Source organism: Rhinolophus ferrumequinum, chromosome 21 (genome assembly GCF_004115265.2).
Source record: "Rhinolophus ferrumequinum isolate MPI-CBG mRhiFer1 chromosome 21, mRhiFer1_v1.p, whole genome shotgun sequence".
Taxonomy (NCBI): Eukaryota; Metazoa; Chordata; class Mammalia; order Chiroptera; family Rhinolophidae; genus Rhinolophus; species Rhinolophus ferrumequinum.
The window spans coordinates 33,590,429-33,610,529 of record NC_046304.1 but is presented as its reverse complement, the minus strand read 5'-3'; the positions used below and the strand labels follow the sequence as shown (position 1 = coordinate 33,610,529).

Sequence of the window (20,101 nt, the reverse complement as noted above, 5' to 3'; positions counted from 1 at the left end):
CAGAACTAGGAATGTATTCCTTTTCCCTGGTGCTCTAGCTGGATTCTCTCAATGGTTAAGCCACTGTGCCTTTAAAGATTCATTATCAGATTTTTACTTTTAATGTAACTTTTTAAAAATATAACTCATACCACAATTCACTCATTTAAAGTCTACAGTGGTTTTTAGTGTATTCACAGAACTGCAACCACTGCGCAGGCATCGTAATCAATTTTCACGACCTCAGTAAGAAAGCCCATACCCATAAGCAACTCTTCCCATTTCCACTCAACTGCTTCCAGCTCTTCTGTCTGTCAATTGCCCTATTCTGGACATTTCACAGAAATGGAATCATACAATATGTGATTTGATTGTTTTTGACCCCCTTCCAGAATGGGGACTTACTGTTTGGGATCCCTCCCTTCTCCAGTAGGCAGCCCCCTTTGACAAAATTGCTTTTAAAGAGGGCGGCTCTAGACCAACTCTGCTGTCTAAACCTTACCCTGCTCTGTGACTGTAAAGAATCCAGAGTCAGCCCTCCTTAAAATGAGACTGGAGGTCTCAGAGCTAGGGAAACCCTGGGATTGATGTCCTTGACCATCACAAAGGGTGTGTAACAGCTGTGAACCTGACAGCCACTCCCAGGATTGGTTAGCCAGGTACTTTGTAAGTAGCCTTATTTTGTATCTAGGACTGCTGACACTTGATTCCAAACCCTTATGACCTGCTTTTCTGTTTGTTCTCGATTTTAGGAAAAGAACTCATTCCTCAACTACAATGTATCCTGTATCCTCACCATGCCTCAGTACATGAGACAGGGCTATGGCAAGATGCTCATTGATTTCAGTAAGTGAAACTGCTAAGGGCCACGTGGCAGAGACCGTGTGAATATTGTTTGTATTCTTGTCCTATGGTTTTCACAGTTCCTGGCATGTAGTGGGTTATACTGATCTTTATTAAGGGAATGAGTAAGAGGAAGGAACCTCAGTACAGTCAGTGGGCCTGATACACATTGACGCTCAATGAATACAGGCCCCTGAGTTTGGTTCCTGATAGCAGGAGATAATAGAGGAGGGTGAAGTAAGCTCGTTAGGCTTATCCCAGCTTGAGCCTTATGAACAGCACATACATGTTAAGGCTTCAAACCTGTTCCTGGATGTTAGGGATTTCGGTTTTGTAAGGACTTTCCTAGAGGTAAGCAGCAGACCTGATAGAGGGTTTGGGACTCGTGAATTGTGGCTTCTGTGTTTGGGGATTTGCCGATTCACTAGAATTTATTTGTAACCCAAACCAATACTCTTGGCACTTTTGCAGTCATTCGTGGACCTGTGCACAACAGCAAACAATAAGTCACCAAATGTTCCCAGCCAAGGTCAAACAAGGTGCCTTGTTTCAGCTTGTGCTGTAATCAAGTGTCCTTTTCATGGTCTGTTAGAGCCACATTTTTCTTATTTTGGGGATTTTTGTTGCAGATTTTAAATGGCCCCTAAGTGTAGTGTTGAAATATTGTCTGGAAAGGCTTTGATATGCCTTACAGTGAAAATATGTGCGTCAGACAGGCTTCATTCGGGCCTAGCTTATTGAGCTGTTGGCCATGAGTTCAATGTTACTGAATCAACAATATATATTAAACAAGGTATTGTTGAACGGGGTTGTGTATTGATTCATTGATGAAAATGTGACCAGAGCCTTGTAGAAACCTAACCCTGTATTTCCCTAGGAGCAGAGGTTCGGTGCTCACTAATCCATAGTGTCCGTGGTGACTTTATAGAACATAACTACTATAAATAAGGAGAATCAACTGTTGTTATTCAGTGTTAACTGTCGTGCGACATTTTAGTCAAAATTAGAATCCTTAGAATCAGCCTTCCAACCCTTTCATTATTAAGTCATTTTTAAGCCACCTGGGAAGAGATGAATGAGGAAGTGGCGTAACCCAAAAGGGGAGGGAGACGGTGTCTTTAATAGGTAACACCTAGTTTGTAAACTTAATTTTGTGGAAATTTTCAAACATATACAAAAGTAGAACAGTGTAAAACTCCTGTAATGTTTACCATTTTATGGCCAATTTTCTTTTACCTATATTCCTACCCTCAATTATTTTGATAACCAAAAAAATTCCTTAATATCATAAATTATAGTTTTAAATTTGCCTGATTTTGAGATTTTCTTTAAAAAAACAATTTTTTCACTCATCCACATAGAATTGATCTATTGGAATTAATAGCTGTGGTTTGTAAATCACTTTTAATCTGAAAGTTCCCACTCCCATCTTTTTTTTTTTCCCTTTGCTTTTTATTCGTTGAAGAAAGGTTAGTTTTCCAGAGTATGAATTTTGCTGACTGTATCCCCATAATGTTGAATGGTAGATATTAGTACTAGAGGCTTCGTGAGATTCGGGTCTCACCCGTCCACACACACGACATAGGTGGTACTGAGATAATCTATCCTTAAAAGTTCAAAAATTTGAAAAATAGAAATAGCTATCTAATGAAATGGTTTCCCATCCCAGTTCCTGTCTACCCTGTTCCAAACACACCTACAGGTAACCATTGTCATTAAAGTTTCCTGTGGAACCTTCCAGTTTTTTAATGTCTATTATAAGTAAATGCAAATACACATTTTCCCCTTTCTGCTTATACAAAAGCAGCATACTCCACAGCGGCCACAAAGTATTCCATTGAATGAATGGAATTGACTGTACTCTAATTGATACTGCAAAGCAGACTGTATTTATACCTTCTTCCATATTGGCAGGTTGTTTTTCTTTAATAGGATGAGATCCAGTGTTGCTAGAAAAAAGTCTGTATATTTGTTCCCTGGCAGGTTATTTGCTTTCCAAAGTGGAAGAAAAAGTTGGCTCCCCAGAACGTCCACTCTCAGATCTGGGGCTCATAAGCTATCGCAGTTACTGGAAAGAAGTGCTGCTTCGTTACCTGCACAATTTCCAAGGCAAAGAGATTTCTATCAAAGGTTGGTTTTTGACACTCTAGAATGGTTGTTAACCCAAGGTGTTAGCTCCTCTGAATATTTTGACTTTTCCACTTGGCCCTGTTCATGCTTTGTAACCTGCAAAGATAATGCTCCATTCTGTTTTATCTGAATGAGAACAGAAGGCCCTCTGAAGGTGGGTCACTGCAGAGACCCTCACTGATGGTGTGTAAGGAATCCAGAGCATTTGGCTCTTGGCACTGGTTATATGATTTGGTTTCTCAAATCTCAGGTTGCTACCATTTTAATTCTTAACAAAAGTCAAAAATGAAGAAAAACTTCTTCAAATTTTGGCACACAGAGTAGCTTCTAAAACATCCCTGTAAGTTTATGCAAGGGTGGAAGAATTTAGTAGTCTGTCTTTGACCTTGATTTCTACAAGGGGCCAAGAGGAGTTTCTTGCTCTAATATGCCTCTTCCATAGTTTATTTGGACTGTCACATGAATGCATCATAAACTTTCTGAACAGTTTGGGTTGAATATTGGCGATTCTAACCATTTGAAGTTCATTTGGATTTCCGGGGGGGGGGGGGCGGGCCTTGATAAAGGGGGTCTGCCTTTTGGCGGGCTTCTCAGTAGCTCTTATGTTTCAGAAATTAGCCAGGAGACGGCTGTGAATCCTGTGGACATCGTTAGCACTCTGCAAGCTCTTCAGATGCTCAAGTATTGGAAAGGAAAGCACCTAGTTTTAAAGAGACAGGTAAAGTTTTTTCTTAGCTCATTGCTGAATGTCCCTCGAGGCCTAGCTGAGCAAAGTGGGGCCTTCACCCCCCAGAGGTAACTTTCCCTTTTTAAAGGAGTTGACTCCGTCCACCATTTATTGAGTCTCATTTCTTGAGCGTGCCATGATGCCTTCATCAGGCTTATCCTCCTACCTTATCCTTCTCAGAAGCTTTTGGTAAGCTCCTGTCTCAAATTTGGATGCCACTTTTCAGCAGCTCCAGTTAAGCAGCTTTCTGTTGCACAGCACTTCTGTTGCTTCATGATTTTGTTAGATTGGAGAAAATTGTCCATCTGTAGAGGGGAATCTTCATAAACTCCAGGGTTCGTGGAAGTGGTTTTAAATTCCTTTAACAAATGCCATCCCAACTCATGCCCATTTAAAATTTTTTTTAATTGACTCATACATATCATAAGGAAAGGTGAATGATTTTTCAGGTCTTACCAAGGGCATAGTAGGAAGAAATGGACTAGGTATGAGTTTCATAAATCTAAAGATAACTTTAGATTTTTTTTTTTACACCTGTTTTATACCTATATATTATTAAACCTTTGGTGGTTCCTTCTTTGCTAACAATCATTTTGGAATCCATATACATCAAGACATTTTAGTTGAATATGTATAATTTTTCCCATTGTTCTCCCCCAGGACCTGATTGATGAGTGGATAGCCAAAGAGGCCAAGAGATCCAACTCCAATAAAACCATGGATCCCAGCTGTTTAAAATGGACCCCTCCTAAGGGCACTTAAAGTGACCTGTTACTCTGAGCCAGCGAACCCCAGCAGTAGGAATCCGTACCCTAGGGATCTGTCTGTCATTTCTGTTGCTCTTGTGATTGGCAAGTACAGTACCCTTTGGGAAGGCCACCCCCTCAGGACTGCCCTGGCTCCGACCTTCATGTACACTGCAGACGCTGGTTCTAAGGAACTGTTCTTTCGGCCTCAGTGAGGTTGCCCGGATGGGATCCATATTAGACTTGAGTGACGGTCCCTCATAGCACTGACCCATGGTGTTCTGTTTGGTACTGTACCTGTCCAGTCACTGGTTCTCTCCTCACGTTCTCTAGCCCCATGAGATTGTGTTGTGTCTTCTAAACTTTGTAATAGTGCTTCTTCCCACCTGGTCGCCAGACCTTCAAATACGGTTTCCGGGACCTTTCCGATTATTCCTTACATACGCTTTTTGGAGGGACAGGGAAGAGGTAACACTTCTGAGTGTGTGTACCGGGAGGGGTCCGTTCCCTTTAGATTTCATCTCATTTTAAATTTTTTCCTCCATTTTTATTGGAAGACTGTTTTGATTAGTATCAGGCTGACCAGAGCCAAACACATTTCCAGCCTCTCCCAGGGATTAGCCTTGGTAATGGCACTTAATCTATCTGGATGAGAGGGACAGAAGAAGTAAGAGATGGTGATTTGGTGATTCTGTATTTTGCGTTGAATTCACCAGTGGGCTGCGCGCATTGTTATGGTGGAAGGGAATGAATACGTTTTGCCTCACCAGAAAGTGCCCAGTAGTAAATGTTTTCTTCTCTCTCAACACCCTGCCCCTTTTTACGTTTGCAGGTGCCAAAATAATTCCTAGTTCTCCCTTTCATGCTGCATGTTAACTTGGTTCATTAACTGCAAAAACCTTTTCACCGGTACCAGTCTGCTGTAGCACACCTGTACTTCCACATAAGTTCTGTTGGTTTTGTCTGAACATACATGGAGAAGTAGAAACTGATTGAAAATGACTTCCATATCTTGGCCCGTGACTCAACAGGCAGAGTGGCCACCCTGCCAAGGTTTGCTTCTCTTCAACAGTGCCTCACCCTCCCTCTAGGACTAAAGTGCTGATGCCCTTCCAAGAACTCCTCCATTTCCTTTTTGGGATTTGCCGTTATTCCCCCTATTCTCTGGTCTCCTATTTTTGGTGTTTAAGTGAAGGAAGAGATGCTCCCTCTAATTTCTCTCTAGCCCGTTATAACCTGCTATCTTGGGGCAGCTTTTGATGTCTGACATGTCACCCTCCCAACTTGGTCGTCTACAACACTGCTGTCTTCATGTGGAGCCCTCACCACAATCCCGACTCTGGTCATTTGTGCCTTTCTCTTGTCGTCTCTGTACACTACTTATAGTCACTGTGGGTTGGGGGGAGCTCATTTTAAGCATGTTCAGTGGCAGCTCCCTGCCAGTTTCAGTGTCACTGTTAAAATTTATCCAAAAGCAACTTCACTGGGGGTTTTCTTGAGGGGTAAAGGCCTTTTACAGAAGCTAACCCTTCCCCACATGTGGTAGAATGTGCTGTTCTATATCTACTCCTCAATAAAGCATGTTCTCTGCTCAAGTCTGTTTCCCCCAGGAGCTCTCATTTATGTATGAAAATGGTGCAGCTGACCTGCTACTAATAGTAAATGCACTTGGGATCTGTTTTCCCTAGCAGTTAAACTGGCTTGAGGAATGTTGTTTGTGGCTGTGGAATTTTTTTCTTCTCTGATGCAGGCTGTCTATAGAGGGAGTGCTAACTCTGAACTTGTCTGGGTGATGGAATAAACTCTGCTTCGCTTTGTTTCCAAATTAGAGGTATGCATAGCAATGACTAGTCAGTATTATTCTTTCGTAAAGTTCATTTTCCTCTGATTTTTAAGGGCAAAGAAACCAGCCGGAAGTTAGGATAGGTGGGGTACAATTGATACTTGTGGGAAGGTGGGAAAACGTGTATCCCTTTTCATCTCCAAGCTCATTTGCCAGTAGTGAGCAGTACCACCTCGAATTGACTCTCCCAGGTTGAGTGACTTTTCAGATAGCTGCATTTTCCTGTGGTGCTTACCCAGTGCAGGAAAAGGGAGGCCAGGCACTTACTTGCTTGTGTGGTGGAAAGGAGGAGGGTGGATATTGCATTTACTGGGGTGGTTTTGTTCACCATGGCCAGTAACCTGTCCCAGCAGACAGGGTCCTCTGCAAGGGTAGCGTCCTGTGTGTCCCTTGTGGGGGGTGGGGGATAGCATGAAGAGAAGCTTATGGTTTTGTAAGAAGATCCTAACATTTACTTTAGAATGATGTGTGCCCAAATCTTCCTGTTCTAGATATTTGCATCAAAGGGAAATTCTCTCAACATTTTGAAAAAAATGAGGTTGGTAAATTGACCGTGAGAATGGAATGCTGAGAGGTTAAGGCACTTGAAATTTTGCAGTCCGGATCCCAAGCCTCTACTGATCACCACCCCCTTTTCTTTTACCTAAAAATACAGTAAGTCTGCATGTAAGGTCAGTAGGTTCTGTGACTAAGTGAGATGATATTTAACAAAACCAGTTGTATCATAGGTTAATTGATCTAAACAAGAGTAAGTTCCTATGGCACCTCATTAACATCATGAAATGATGTTGAATGGGATGTTATTCAAGGATCTACTGTAAAAGGAAACTTGGGTTTAAACCACAGGTATAAGAACAGAGAGTTACACTTTTCTTGGCTACTTTCGGTGAGACTGTTGATCCCCTCTGAATTCTTTTTTTACCTGCACAAAAGCTTGGCTGCTTAGGCTCCTTTATTAGAAGAGAAAAGTCTGGAGTTAATCCTGGATCTAGCTCCTGCAACCCTCTAAAGACAGCACTTACTCTGTCTGGAGGAAGAAGAGAGCCCCAGCATGTGCTGTTGCTCTGTGTGCTTGGCCCTGTGCTGGGTGCCTTCACCTGCCTGGTTGGACCCTCCTATTAGCCTTGCGCAGTAGAAATGCACCCTGGTTTTGCAGAAGGAAACCTGGAGCTCAAGGTGACACAGTAAGCAAGGCAGCCGTAAATCTCATTTTGTTCTAACAAGAGCCCACACCCTCCCCTCTACCATTTGCTTCCTCAGTGTTTTCAATTCCTTAATGATTAATCATCCTCTGTGTTCTAGTTAGATTTCCTTGCTGCAGCCACAGGCTCCCATGCTTCTAGAGGCTTCCATCACAAAAAATGAAACTGGTGTAAAGCTTTCAGACAAAAGAATTGATTTTATAAGCAGCAGATGGGGGCAGAGACCTAAACCAGGAAGTAAAAGCTATGTCTTGTTCTGGCTCTCCTTCTGATTTAGGAATTGACTGTTTAGTAAGCACTGTCTCTTTACTTACATGGTTTCCTTCAAGTCCTTGCCAACACCACTGTAAGGTGGGTATTCTATCCCTTTTCCACATGAGAAAATTTGAGGCTCAGAGGTCTTGCTGCTGGATTACAGAAACAATGAGAACCCTGATTCCAAATCCCGTACTTCTTTGACTGTTACGGTGAGCCATCTTATGCCTCTGCCTGTTTTCCCATTCTCACCAGGGAGGAGTGAGTCATTAAGTAATTTTTAACAATATGGTACATACACCCTTTATATAGCAAGATGATGCTTTTGACTTGTCCTCGGCTTTGGTTTGTCCCTGTAGCTGGGCAGGGTTGCCTGGCTGGGGTTGGGGATGGCCTCAGATGAAGTTCACGAGAAGCCAGTAGGTTCTGATCAAGGTTGGGACTACATATGAAAAGCTAGTAGAGGAAAACAGACTACAGCTTGCTTACAGTACACGTTCCTTCTGGAGTATGAAGCGAATGTAAAGCAGTTTTTTTGATGTACATTACAGTCATTTCAAGGATAGTCGGAAACATGCCTGCCTTTTCCTCTGAAGAGCAATTGACAAATGACTTTAAAGAAGCATCGTTTTTATGACGTGTTAGGATCAAGCAGCACAGCTCAGCAGTGATCCTTAAGGGGTTTTTTCTTCTGACCTTATGAGAATCTAAACATTGGGTCTAATTTTTTTTTTAATGCACATGATGGAAATATGCACACATTTGTCTACAATTGAAAAATCGAGCCCTTGAATTCCATTCCTGGACTGGGTTAATTAATTTGGGTTAATAAGAGAAACCCTGGTTTGAGAAAGCAGGAATCCTGCCTTCTGCCTGCCTTTTCTCACAGCAAAGCCCTAAGCTAGCTCTGTGTGTACGCTCAAATAACCTCCTGTTAAGGGAGGGAAAGTGAGAGCTAGGAAGAAGCCCTGGCTCACCTGGCCTCCACGTTCCTTTCCTTCCTCGTGGCCTCCCAGGTGCACATATAGGCAAAATGCTGGACAGGGTTTTGGGGTGTTAAAGTGAAAATTCTGCTAAACATGTGACGTATGCTAGGAATTCTAGAAATTACCTTTAGCTATGCATTGGGATCATGGGATTGGATCTCCACTGGTTTTAACCTCAGCACTTTGTGTTATAAACTTGTATGATAGCCTCTTCCCGACTGTTTCCTGCTGTTGGGGGCAGTATAATTGCCCACTTCCTTTGTGGTATCTTCAACAAAGTGCCAATAAATGTCACTAAGAAGGAAACAAAGGACTGCCAGTGGTGAATAATGTGCTTGGTGCTGCAATATCAGTTTGTTCGTCTTGTGCAATACCTTTAGATGCAAGTCATGCTGCCACCATTTCAAGGTTTGGGAGTTGGTTTGTGCCCAAGAGTGGAGAAAATAACCTGTGCTATTGCACAACTTGGACTTCATTGCTGCTTAGATGTTCTATGAGGTATTCTAGACGAGTCGCGTTCATTCCAAGAAGCCAGTCTTTCTTAACTCGGTGTTTGTGTCTGGGAATAGCTCACCTTGTATTTACTCTGTTCCAAAGTTACTAGAAACTTACACTCATATCTCATAAAAAAAGGTGTGATGGATCATCTCGAGAGATGGCCACCAGCAATTTGGCCCATCTCTGGATGTGTGCTGCTCCTTCACATAAGGTCTGTTTCTCATTCTCTTGTGTGGGCTGGACTTTTTGACTAATTGAATGTGGCAGAAGTAATATTCTGGCAGCTTCCACTTTGGCTCTTGAAAACCAGCTGACGTTTCCAAACCAGAAGCTTGAATTAAACAGTATTTTTTCTGAGGGACCGGATAAGAGGCCGTGTGTAGGAGAACCGAGATGTTGCAGCCAATAGCACCAAAAACCCAAACATGCTGCCAACTGAATGCAGCCTCCTTGAGTGACCCCTGTTGATACCACATGAAATTAAAGAAACATCCAGCTGAGTCCTGCCAACCTAGAGAATTGTGAGAAATAATTGGTTTAAGCCATTGTTTCAAGATGGTTTGATACACAGCAATGGGTAAGGGAAAGGAAGGGTCCTTTTGAAACTATAGGGCTGGAATTCGGTTTGGCCTTGTAGGTTCCATTAATTGATTGCCTGTGATTGGAAACCAAGTGTGCCCAGGGGAGGGCCACCACCTTGTGTAACTCCACTATTCGTGTTCAGTATAATGGCACTCATAGCCAGTTCAACCCATTTTTTTGTTCAGCATATCTCAGCTTGTCAATCAAATTGCTTCTGAGGTCCCTGTCTGGCCTTGGAATTCTTACAGAAGTAGATCAGGAAAAGTGAGTATTATGATACCAAGATATGGCTCATCGAAAAAAAAAAGATACAGCTCATCACTTGTCTGCTCACGAATTCCTTTGGCTTCCCAGTCGTTCATTGGATTAAGTTCACATTTATTCTGGCTTTTCAGTGTTTCCATAAATTGACTTAACCTACGTAGCTTTCTTCGTTCCCCTACATATAGCCTCTCCTTTCCTGTTTCTACTTCCACATTCCCTAAAGTGTCCCATTAAACACAAAGTATGGGCAAAAAGGGTTCTGGGAAAACACCAAGTTTGAGTATCAGTGTTTCGTGACTCAAAACCTCCCTTGGGATTTCCAGGACAGAGAGACAGACTAACATTTCCTAAAGTGACTTGATCTGGAAGGAGTTTCTTGAGAGACCAGTACATTGTGGGGACAGATACTTGGAAGTTTCTTTCCTATCTATTCAAATAGGCTCAGCTAAAAAGGAATTCCTTGTGACGTCTTAATCCCACCTGGGACTTGTCTTTCCGATTCTGGCACAGGCCAGGGAAGTGGAGGGGCTGAGTGGAGTGAAGGCGCCTTGGCTCAAATGCCATCTCTGCCATTTGCTGTGTAACAGCATCTGCAGAAATGAGGATAGGAATTGTGAAGGTAAATTGACTCACAGACATGCCTGGTGTGTATGTTTTTCTCATTGAGGATTTGGGACCTGGATATTTAGTGGTGCACAAAATAGGTAGAATTTGCAGTCTCCTGGAGGAAAGCATATGTATGATTACTAATTGTGATCAGTACTATGAATGGAAAAGGATAAGGTGTGTAAGTATAACTGGAGGGAACTAGTTGAGCCTGGTTATCAAGGAAACCCTATCAGGAAGGGCCTTTATTCTGGGACCTGAAAGACGAGTTAGCCAAGGGAGGAGTGGAGGGATGAAAGGGCTAGGGCAGTGTTCAGAAGGGAGAACCTGAGGAGAGACTCGGGCAGGCATGTGGGCCGGAGGGCCTGAGAGCAGGGGGCCTTGGAGGTCTCGACAAGAATGTCAGGTTTATCCTAGGAAACCATGAACTGGCCAGTAGGGGATGGAATGGGACATGCTCTGATTTCCCATTTTAAAGGGTCATGCTCTGGGTGGAGAATGGATTGAGATGGGAAGCAAGGAAGGGTCTATAAGGAAGCTGCTGCCCTCCAAGCGAGGGGTGAGGGGCTTGTATTAACGGTGGTAGTGAAAGTGGCAAGAAGATGAATGAGATTTTGGAAGAACCGACAACTGGGGGGATCTATGCGATGTGGAGAGGGGAGGACTAGAGTAATACCCAGGTTTCTAGGTTGGGCAGCTGGGTACATGGCGGTGCCTTGTGTAAGACAGGAGGAGCTTTGAGGCAGGAGGTCGAGTTCAGTGTTTGGAAATGTTTGAGAAGTACGGGATACGCATTCAGTGAGGGGTAGCTGCTGTTAATTATTTCAGTTGTATAAGTTGGGCTCCTTCCTGGCTCTCTGAGACAGACTCCTTGAGGACAGGAAATGTGAGTCCTTTGTCAAAACAGATGCCAGCCACTGTTGTCGGCACTGGGTAGATGAGCAAGGTGTGACTCGTGTACTTGAGAAACCCTTTTGAGGAGATGAACCATTCTAACACCATACATTAAGTTCTGGAATGGAAAAATGTACCAGGTGCTTCAGGGAACTGGAGAAGGGAGCCCGTGGTTACTTCCTGGACTGGGGAAGACATGGACGTCTGAGTCAGAATTCACCAGGTTGGGAAGAGAATGGCCCGTGCAGAAACCAGAAGCTTCAGTGAACATGGTGGATATGAGAAAGATGATTGGGGAGCAGGTATGGCCTTTGCACACACACCACCTCACCTCCCCTCCACGGGGAGTTCTGCAAGGGCAAATTCCAGTCTCCTATTTCTTATTCCCAGTCCCATCTGAATTCCTAGTGGAGTGCTGACACAGAGTGAACTCACAAGATATTTAGTGAATTTGGTTTTTCCTAAATGTCCCAAACTTCAAACACAAGAATGAAATGTTTACCCCTCTTTGCTGAGCCTCCCAGTTGGGTTATTGGTGAACCACCTCTTGGGGCTGACGACAGCACTGCGTGGGGTGGGGTGCGGGAGACAGCAGGGATGCCTGGTGCGTCGGGGGGTCAGGGATGGATGGAATGAGAACATTAACTGGGAAATTGCCTCTAGGCTGTGCCAGAGAAGACGCTATTCACGATTCATTCATTTATTGAGCCCCTACTGTGTTCTGGGCACAGGTGATAGAGAAGTGGGTGAGACTCAATCTTGCTATGAGCTCCGAGTGCCTTCGGAGGGCAAGGTCACCCTACTTGCGAATGTGACAACTGCACATTTATGGACAACCGCTGCTTGAGACCGAGAGTCCTGGCAGGAAGCCCACTGAGGAGTGCGGGCCTGGGGGGACACACCAGTGCTGAGCACAGGACACACGGAGAAGAGCTGGTCTGGCCGATGCCAGCGGGAACATCCAAACATGGAGAAGGGGTTTCATCCTCTGGGAAGTGTGCGGTGGGGACTCTCACTCTGACTCGTGGTCCTCATCCTCTCTGCCTGGGAGAAGTGGATGCAGCGGTGGTTAGGAGTCTTGCCTGGCTCCTCCACCCTTGGAAACCTTCCCTAGTCACCCACTCAAGGCCCTCCATTTCCCTAACTCGTGTTTCTCTGGCTGTAGATACCTAGGACAATCAAATTACAGGCTCATCTGCCATATCTCCCATTATTCAATCATACACGCCTCCAGAGCATGGACAGAGCCAACCCTCAGTTATTGTCTAAAGGAAGGGAAGTGGTAATCCAGTATTCAAAATCCCAGAGGCCCTCCTGGGAACGTGGAAAGTGCCATGGGCTAGGAAACAGGAGACACAGCTTTTAGTCCTGGCTCTGTTATCGGCACAGACTGGGCACGTCGTTTTCCATCCCTGAAGAATGACTTCTAAGGTTCCTGCCCATCCTGCATGGAGGGACATTTCCATTTTGGTATTGGGGTGACTTCCATGGCCCTTCAAGTGGAATGGCTCCAACACTTAGGAAAAAATCTCAGGAGAAAATAGAGGACTTTATTCCCAAGAGCCTACGTTGGAAGGAGTAGGTGTTCTATCAGGAAAGTGAAGCTGGGGCAGAAGTCTGCAGCTCCGGGGGAAGGCAGACTGGAGTTCAGGATCTCTGAGCAGCTGGAAGGGTGGAGTCCCCTCTCCCTGCCACCCTTTTGTGTTGGCTGACGAGCTTTTGACGTTTCCCCCAACCTGATTCACTTACCTGCTTTCATGCCTGTTCATTTACTGAGCATACCCTTGGACCCATTTGAGGTGTGGTGTTAGTTGGTAACTGCTTGGGGTATTACTCTTCCCTGGGGTGATTTGCATTTATTTACAATTACCGAAGACAGAAAATAAAGACTAAAGACACGACTTTCTAATGATCAATGATTAGTGAGGGAATAAGGGGTGCTGCAGGAGCTGGAAAACCACATCATTGTGGCTTCAGCTGGCCCTGAGTGGGGAGCAGAGTGTACCTGGGGGTGGGGGATGGACAGGGTGCAGTTTCAGGGCTGCAGCTGTTTAAGGCCTGGATCATCAGAATGACCACTTCCCTGCACCTCGACTGCTCTCTTCTGGAGTGCCTCTGCCTGCCGTCTGGCCCCCATCATGGAGACTGGCAGCAAAGTATCGGGGCACTTTCTCATGATGCCCTTGCAGTCCACTAGAACCTCCCACCTACCTTCTGTAGGTGGTCCTCTCCAGCCCAAGCGGTCTGGGACCTTCTGTCCTCACTTATGCCCCAGTGATGGAGAGGTAGCAAAGAAAGAAAGTGCAGCAGAGGAAGGGCAGGGATGGGGCCCGAACAGGCCTCATAAATGGAGTCATTTTTCAATCCTCCCAAGAGTTGAGGAAAAACCGTGAATTGGTTCATTCATTCGCTGATTCATTGATTAACTTTCTCTCTCTCCTCCAGTCTTCCTCCATTCTGCCCTTCCTTCCACAAACCCCTGTGGGCACCTCTTACAGAAATTGCTGGGTGTCGTGGATACAGAGGAGATGGCAGACCTGCTATCTGGTGGGGTTTCCGCTCTGGGGACCCCAGCCATGTGACCCCGCAGGACAGTGCAGTGCCGTATGCCAAGGCGAGGGTCCTGCCTGGGCCATGAAGACAAGCTCCGTCCGGGTAGCGTAGGCGGTCAGGGAAGGAGAGATGGGGCTAGGAGTCAAGTCAGTGAGGGCAGCCCAGGAGGATGTGCTGAGTCCCTAGGACATTGGACTTGATCCTGAGAGCACTGGGCGGGGGGATCGGGGTGGGGGTCAAGTTGGTTGGTTTTCTTTTGGTTTTGTTTTTGTCTTTTCACCAAAGCGTTTTAGGCAGGGTACTGGCTGCTCAGATTTGCACTTTTCAGATCATTGAGGATGCAAGGTAGGGAATGGATTAATTTTTCCAATTCCAGGCTTTAGACCCAAGGGAATTTTAAACTTTTGGCAGAACTGGATTCATCCCCGTGTCTTCCTTATCCCTTCACCTACTCCCTAATCATACATACATAGACCACTCTTCTAAGGAAGCAACTAGGAAGCCAAGCGTGTGGCCAGACCACCCTGAGCAATGCCAGCCTGGCGTGTTGGTCCCTGGCCAGAGCTCCCCGCACCTCCCTGACTTCATGGCCAGGACAACTCGGCCCTCCCCAGGGAGCATCCCGAGGGGAATATTGGGATAACACTTACCCATTTTTCTCTCTGGCTGGATAGGAGGTATTCCTGGGGGAAAGAGAAAGAAGGAATGAGGGCTGCACCACTTCCTTGGGGGCTAGGTGAGGTGAGGAGGGCTCATGGCTCTTTGGGGCTCGATGCCTGTGGTGAGTCTTCAGTGAAACTCCAGGCACTCCCCATTGTCCTCGTGTGACTGAGTCACTTGGCTGCTCCTGCGAGGAGGCAGTGTGGGGTGGGACACCATTGGCACCTGGCACCAGCTAGGCATCCTTGGAAAAGCGTTTAACCTATCTGAACCTTAGCTTCCCTGCCAGTGGTGAAGGGGATATTGTGAGATTTAATCACATGAGCATAGTAGATGCCCAGTCAATATTTCTCTTGTGCCCTCGTCCCCTGCTCGTGGATTGTTGGGTTTGGACGAGAACCCTGAAATGGCCCTGTCTAAAACTCATTTTGCCAAGGAGGAAACTAAGGCCAAAAGTGTTTGGTCACAAGTTGGTCTTCTCTGTTTTTTCATATGCATATACAGGTACACTATAAAAAGAATCAAGTAATGTACAGGCTTGTACAGTAAAAACGTCCCTCTTTAGTCTCCCGCACCTCCACTGCCTATCCTACATAAAACTACTGTTGACAGTTCGATAGTTATTCTTCTAGAACTTTTCCTATGCATTTGTATGTACATGTTTGTAAGTATGTCGTTTTTGAAAATGAGTAGGCTCCTATCATACATATATATATACCTTGCTTTTCCCACTTAACCAGTATCTTGCAGATCTTTCCATAGAGAGCTGCTTCATCCTTTCTAATAGCCGCCAAGGCTATGAATGTGCCTAATATACTTTGACCACTCATTCCCCTGCTGATGGTTTATGTTATTTCCAAACTCTTGCTATTACAGACAAGTTGGCAATGAACACTCCGATACAAATATCTCAGGGCTCATTTATCAATAACATTTCCGTTTGATAAGTTCCCTGAAGTGAAACTTGGTCGAAAGATATGTACATTTCCGACTTTAATGGCCATTGTCAACTCTTCCTCCAAATGGTATAAAAGTGCCAGGTCCTTCATATCCTCGCTTAAAATATATATGTATATATATAATGTTGACAATAAGAAAGAGAAAACTCTGTCTAGACTATTTTCTCCTTGTTTCCCTAGGACATGACTCCCATATTGAGAGTGCCCCCAGGGAACACAGGTTCATTTTAATCATTCCATTTGAAACAAACAGAATCAACTAGAAAGCTTGGCCTGTGGCTTTGCTCACATCTAGACGCTGATCTGTAGCCACTACCACTCTGCAAAGTCATCCACAGTATTGAAGGTAAGGGCACTAGCGGGTGCAAAGCATTTGCCCCCACCCTTAGGGTGACCATACTCCCCATATTCCAGAGACAGCCCTGGTTTACACTTGTTGCCTGACGTAATGAACACTCTCCAACGTGCTCTGGTTTGGATGATAATTCATATGGGCACTCTCTACTCCATCACATGAGCGAACCCTACTGGCCTGGCATCATGAATGGACGACTTCAAACTAGGGCCCCTGCTTAGTGTAACACAACCCACTCAGAACCACTCCGTGCTGGGCGCTCGCCCACCTTTGTCACTCACCTCCTACCTGCTTCCCCATCAGCCCAAAGAACTGGCTCACTTTGCCCTTCTTCACCTCCTGAAGCTGGAGCTGAACGCTGGGGATGACACCTTTCTGAAGAAGCAGAGAGAGTTCGTTAGAGTTGGGGGAAGGCTGGCGAGGAGATAGGGAGGGCAGCCTGCGCGGTAACAGTCTCGATGGCGCTTGCTCTGTGCTGGCACGGGGCCCTGTTGCATATTTTGCACAACACTGTGTACAGTAATAATAATAGCTTACATTTCACCTACTATATTCCTGATACTATTCCTAGCACTTTATTGATTCATTTAAACCTCACCAAAACCCATGAAGTAAGTACTGTTAGTGTCACCATTTTATAGATGAAAACACCAAGAGATTAAATAATTTGTCCAAGGTCACCAGCTAGGAAATGAGAACTGGAGCCAGAACTTGAACCCAGCTCATCGGGCTCAAAGGCTCCAACACAATAGTCATTTATTCATTTACTCTTTACAACCACCATATGAATGAAGTGGGGACTGTGATTTATCCCTGCTTGACAGATAGGGAAACTGAGACTTATGGAGGTTTAGAGATTTGTCCAAGGTCACACAGGAGGTGGTAGAACCAGGATTTAAACTCAGGAAGTCTGACTATAGTGGAGACATTTCCCAAGGTGGAGCTTGGGTTCTGCTCCGTCTTGGGAAATGTCTCCACTATAGACAAGGAGGGCAGCTGATGGACTCAGGGTGGCACCCAGTAGGCAAGGGGAGACTGCTTCCTCTCCAGCCCCACTCTGCTGCTCTCTGGTCTCCCAGGGACATTCCGCCTATTGCCTGAGAGACTGGGCCCCCCATGGGGAACATGGCATGTGGCCTGGGGTGGAGGCCACCACCCTGGGCAAAGACATTTTCATCCTTAAGCTGACGGGATGAAAGTTCTGGTCCAAGGGCTATGGATTTAAGTTCTCATTGTGACCTTGGCCAAGGTACTCTCCCTCTCTGGCCTTAACCGGATTTCCTGAAGAAGGGCTGACTCAGCTCTGCTGAGAGGGAGAAAGGCTCGCTAGTGAAGAGAGTGACAGTGGGTGACAGTCGTTAGACCGTCTTCACCTCTCTGCATCCCCAGTACCTGGCATAAAGTCTGATACACACAGGAGCTCAGCACATGTGGGATACCTGGGTCCTTTTCTCTGACAGTCTGGGAAGAGGGAAGAAGATGGGGTCTCCTTTTCCAGGGAGGCTGAAGACAGGCAAACAGCTCCAGATGAACAAAGCTGTCTGCCAGGAGGCTGGGAGCTGGGGTGGGATGAGGGGCTCGCTCTTCCATCCCCAGTTCCCCCAGGCGCAGCGCCGGAGCATTGGGGACCAGCATGGACCCGGATGGGGTGCAGAGGTAACCCCTATGCCTCTCACAGCTCATCCCATCCCAACTTGCGGGATCAGGAGTGAATTGTTTTCTAAGCCTTGGACTAATACAGTCACTTCCGATCTGTCTCCTCCCCAAGACGTCAGTGGCTGGGGCAGCTGTTTCGGGCTGCAGTCGCCTCGCCTGGCCAGGAACCGGAAAAGTCTCTTTGGAGATTTGGACCCATTTTCTGAAAAGCTCATGAAAACCACTTTGCCTTGGTAAAAGGCAGCCTTCAAAAGCAAGCTGGAGAGAATGGCTATTTATAAAATAAGACTCACCCTTCTCCCACCCACTGGGTTTCTGGGAGTCCATTAGGAGGTATCCTTCCCTCTCACACAGGAAGGACTCCTGCCGCCACCTGAAGCCCTCTCCTTACCCATTTAACCCAAATCACCTGCTCCAGGGATAAGTGCAGGTGGGGAGCCCTGAGAGCTAGGGAGGTGATCAGACACCCCTGACAGTGCCACCGTTCCTCTTGTCACCTCACTCACAGTAATGGTTCCTGTATTCCAAGCCCTATGTCTCGGGAAGCAGAGGGATGTTAAATGAGAGGGAAAGGACAGTAAGCAGTAGACCCAGCTTCGGGGTAAGGTCCTTGCAGGTGGGAAGCCCAGCAGCACCATTTGAAGTTGATGATTTTCCTGTGTGGCTGGTAGAAAGCTCCCCCTCACAGATTTGTTTCCCTGTGCCCGGGCCAGGTCCCCTGATGTTTGGTCCAGACGCAGTAAAGCTCTAAAAATACTCTGGGGATCGTCTCCCCTTCACCCCCTCCGTTACAGGTGTGGAAACTGATGTCCAGAAAGCAGCTGTGACCTTCCCAAGGTCACATGGAGTCAATGGAGAAGTTGAGATTTGAACCCAGGTCTCCTCATCTTTCTGTCTTCTCAACTGCACACATGTCCCCATTCAGACAAACCAGGAAGGAAACCCACCACAAAGGGCTGTTGATTCTATGGCTGTATCTGTGGCCCCAGTGTCCTCGCCGTCCTGGGACTGGGAGGAACTGGGCTCAGCCTGGTCCCACTGTCTGCTCTCCTGGAAACCTTCCTGAGCACTGGTCCTGCTAACTCTGGGCTGTTGGCCTCTCCCCCCTGTCTGATTAGGAGTTCCCCAAGGTCAGGATTCTTCTCTCTCTGACTAGATGGGGTGAGGCACAGATGCTGGGTCTCTAACTTCTAGATTTCTCCCCAAATGACAGCGCTCAGGTCAGTCTAGTAGGAGAGATTGGCCATCACACCAGTACTTGTCAGGAAATGAGAGTTTCTACCTGTGCAAAACATTGATCCTGCCCCAAGTGGACCCCCTTGAAATTCTGGAAAATATCCTCTGATGCACAGATACCTACAGTCAGACCTTGGGTAGGGTATGCAGTTGCGCTTTTGAAGCTGCATAACTTTGGACAAACTACTTGACTTTTCTTTGCCTCACTTTCCTTATCTGTGAAATGGGGATAGTAATGGTACCTTCTCCACAAGGTTGATGTGAGGATTAAATGGGCTAATGCTTATAAATCCTTTAGGACATATTGTATGTTAAATAAGTATTAAATAAAAGCTCTCTCTCACTCTCACTCTCTCACTCCCATGTGCACGTGCCCCTTTGGAGCTGTCAGCCCAGGGGCCATGGCCTTGAACTTACCTACAGAGGGAAGTCAGACAACCTGCCTTGCAGTGTGCAGCCTGCTCTCCTGGCAGCCACAGAAGGGATCTTCAGCCCCCTCAACCCACCATGGATCATCCCCTGCCTCTCCCCGAAGTTACCTCCAGGGTCACGGTTACCCAAGACCCTGCTTCAGTGCCGAGTGCCTGTTCCTTGTCACCTGCCACAGTGCATGCAGACAGCCCTGTCAGGAGAAGCAGGGTGAGGCAGAGCAGCATGGTGGGCGCTCTATGCTGGGACCCTTTGGGAGTCGTCATAGCCTGAGGACTCCGCCTCCAAAGCCCAGTCCTCTCTCTGGCTCCTTTCCTGTGGGTGAGGGAAGCTCCACCGGTTCTCTGTCCTTCCAGCTTACCCGCTTCTTCCTCCAGCTTATCTAACCCTACCCCCCACACACACATTTCCTGTGACTCCCCTCTCTACCTGGCTGCAAAGGCCAATAACATCAGGACGCTCAGAGGAGGGACCTGACCTCTTCCGCCCACCGCCCCCTCAGCACTTGATCCCAGGGCTTAGCTCTGATGCAACGGCCGCCTCACTTTGGCTGCATTCTCTCCCGTGGCAGGTGCACAATGGGGCAGTGTGTGGGGTCGGGCGCTTCCAGCTTCCTGGCTGGAAGCCCCAGGGGCCATGGTCATCTTGGAGATGGGGAGAGGGACTTATGGCACCCCCTTTCTTGTGCTCTTCTCCCC

General features: G+C 46.4%; 2 protein-coding genes across 5 annotated transcripts in view; one reads left to right on the top strand and one right to left on the bottom strand.

The window, feature by feature from the left end:
* KAT7 (lysine acetyltransferase 7) overlaps positions 1-6,020 on the top strand; it is a 29,597-nt gene extending 23,577 nt beyond the window's left edge. Inside the window, exons 12-15 of one of the 2 annotated variants that reach the window (XM_033090716.1) lie at positions 732-825; positions 2,806-2,952; positions 3,564-3,670; positions 4,340-6,020. In XM_033090716.1, the coding sequence (XP_032946607.1) occupies positions 732-825; positions 2,806-2,952; positions 3,564-3,670; positions 4,340-4,441 (450 nt within the window). In that variant the 3' untranslated portion in view covers positions 4,442-6,020. The remainder of the gene's footprint in view (positions 1-731; positions 826-2,805; positions 2,953-3,563; positions 3,671-4,339) is intronic. The other variant, XM_033090718.1, reaches the window with a different exon arrangement.
* A 4,374-nt stretch (positions 6,021-10,394) lies between these two features.
* On the bottom strand, positions 10,395-19,766 carry TAC4 (tachykinin precursor 4). 3 transcript variants are annotated; one of them, XM_033089118.1, is made up of 4 exons: positions 19,514-19,766; positions 16,364-16,457; positions 14,759-14,791; positions 10,395-12,599 (listed from the first exon to the last, which is right to left on the bottom strand). In XM_033089118.1, exons 1-4 carry the CDS (start codon positions 19,667-19,669, stop codon positions 12,568-12,570), a joined length of 315 nt encoding a protein of 104 aa, XP_032945009.1. In that variant the 5' UTR covers positions 19,670-19,766; the 3' UTR covers positions 10,395-12,567. The 3 variants fall into 3 exon arrangements, with proteins under 3 accessions (XP_032945009.1, XP_032945006.1, XP_032945005.1); XM_033089115.1 differs by having other exon boundaries at positions 10,395-12,595; XM_033089114.1 differs by lacking the exon at positions 10,395-12,599 and having other exon boundaries at positions 13,580-14,791.
* Positions 19,767-20,101: the final 335 nt, after the last annotated feature.

Coding starts and splice junctions, on each gene's coding strand:
- TAC4 (XM_033089114.1), bottom strand. CDS start 19,669: ATGACGACTCCCAAAGGGTCCCAGCATAGAGCGCCCACCATGCTGCTC. Junction 16,458..19,513: donor GGGTAACCGTGACCCTGGAG/GTAACTTCGGGG, acceptor CTGCTTCTTCAG/AAAGGTGTCATCCCCAGCGT. Junction 14,792..16,363: donor GATGGGGAAGCAGGTAGGAG/GTGAGTGACAAA, acceptor TCTTTCCCCCAG/GAATACCTCCTATCCAGCCA.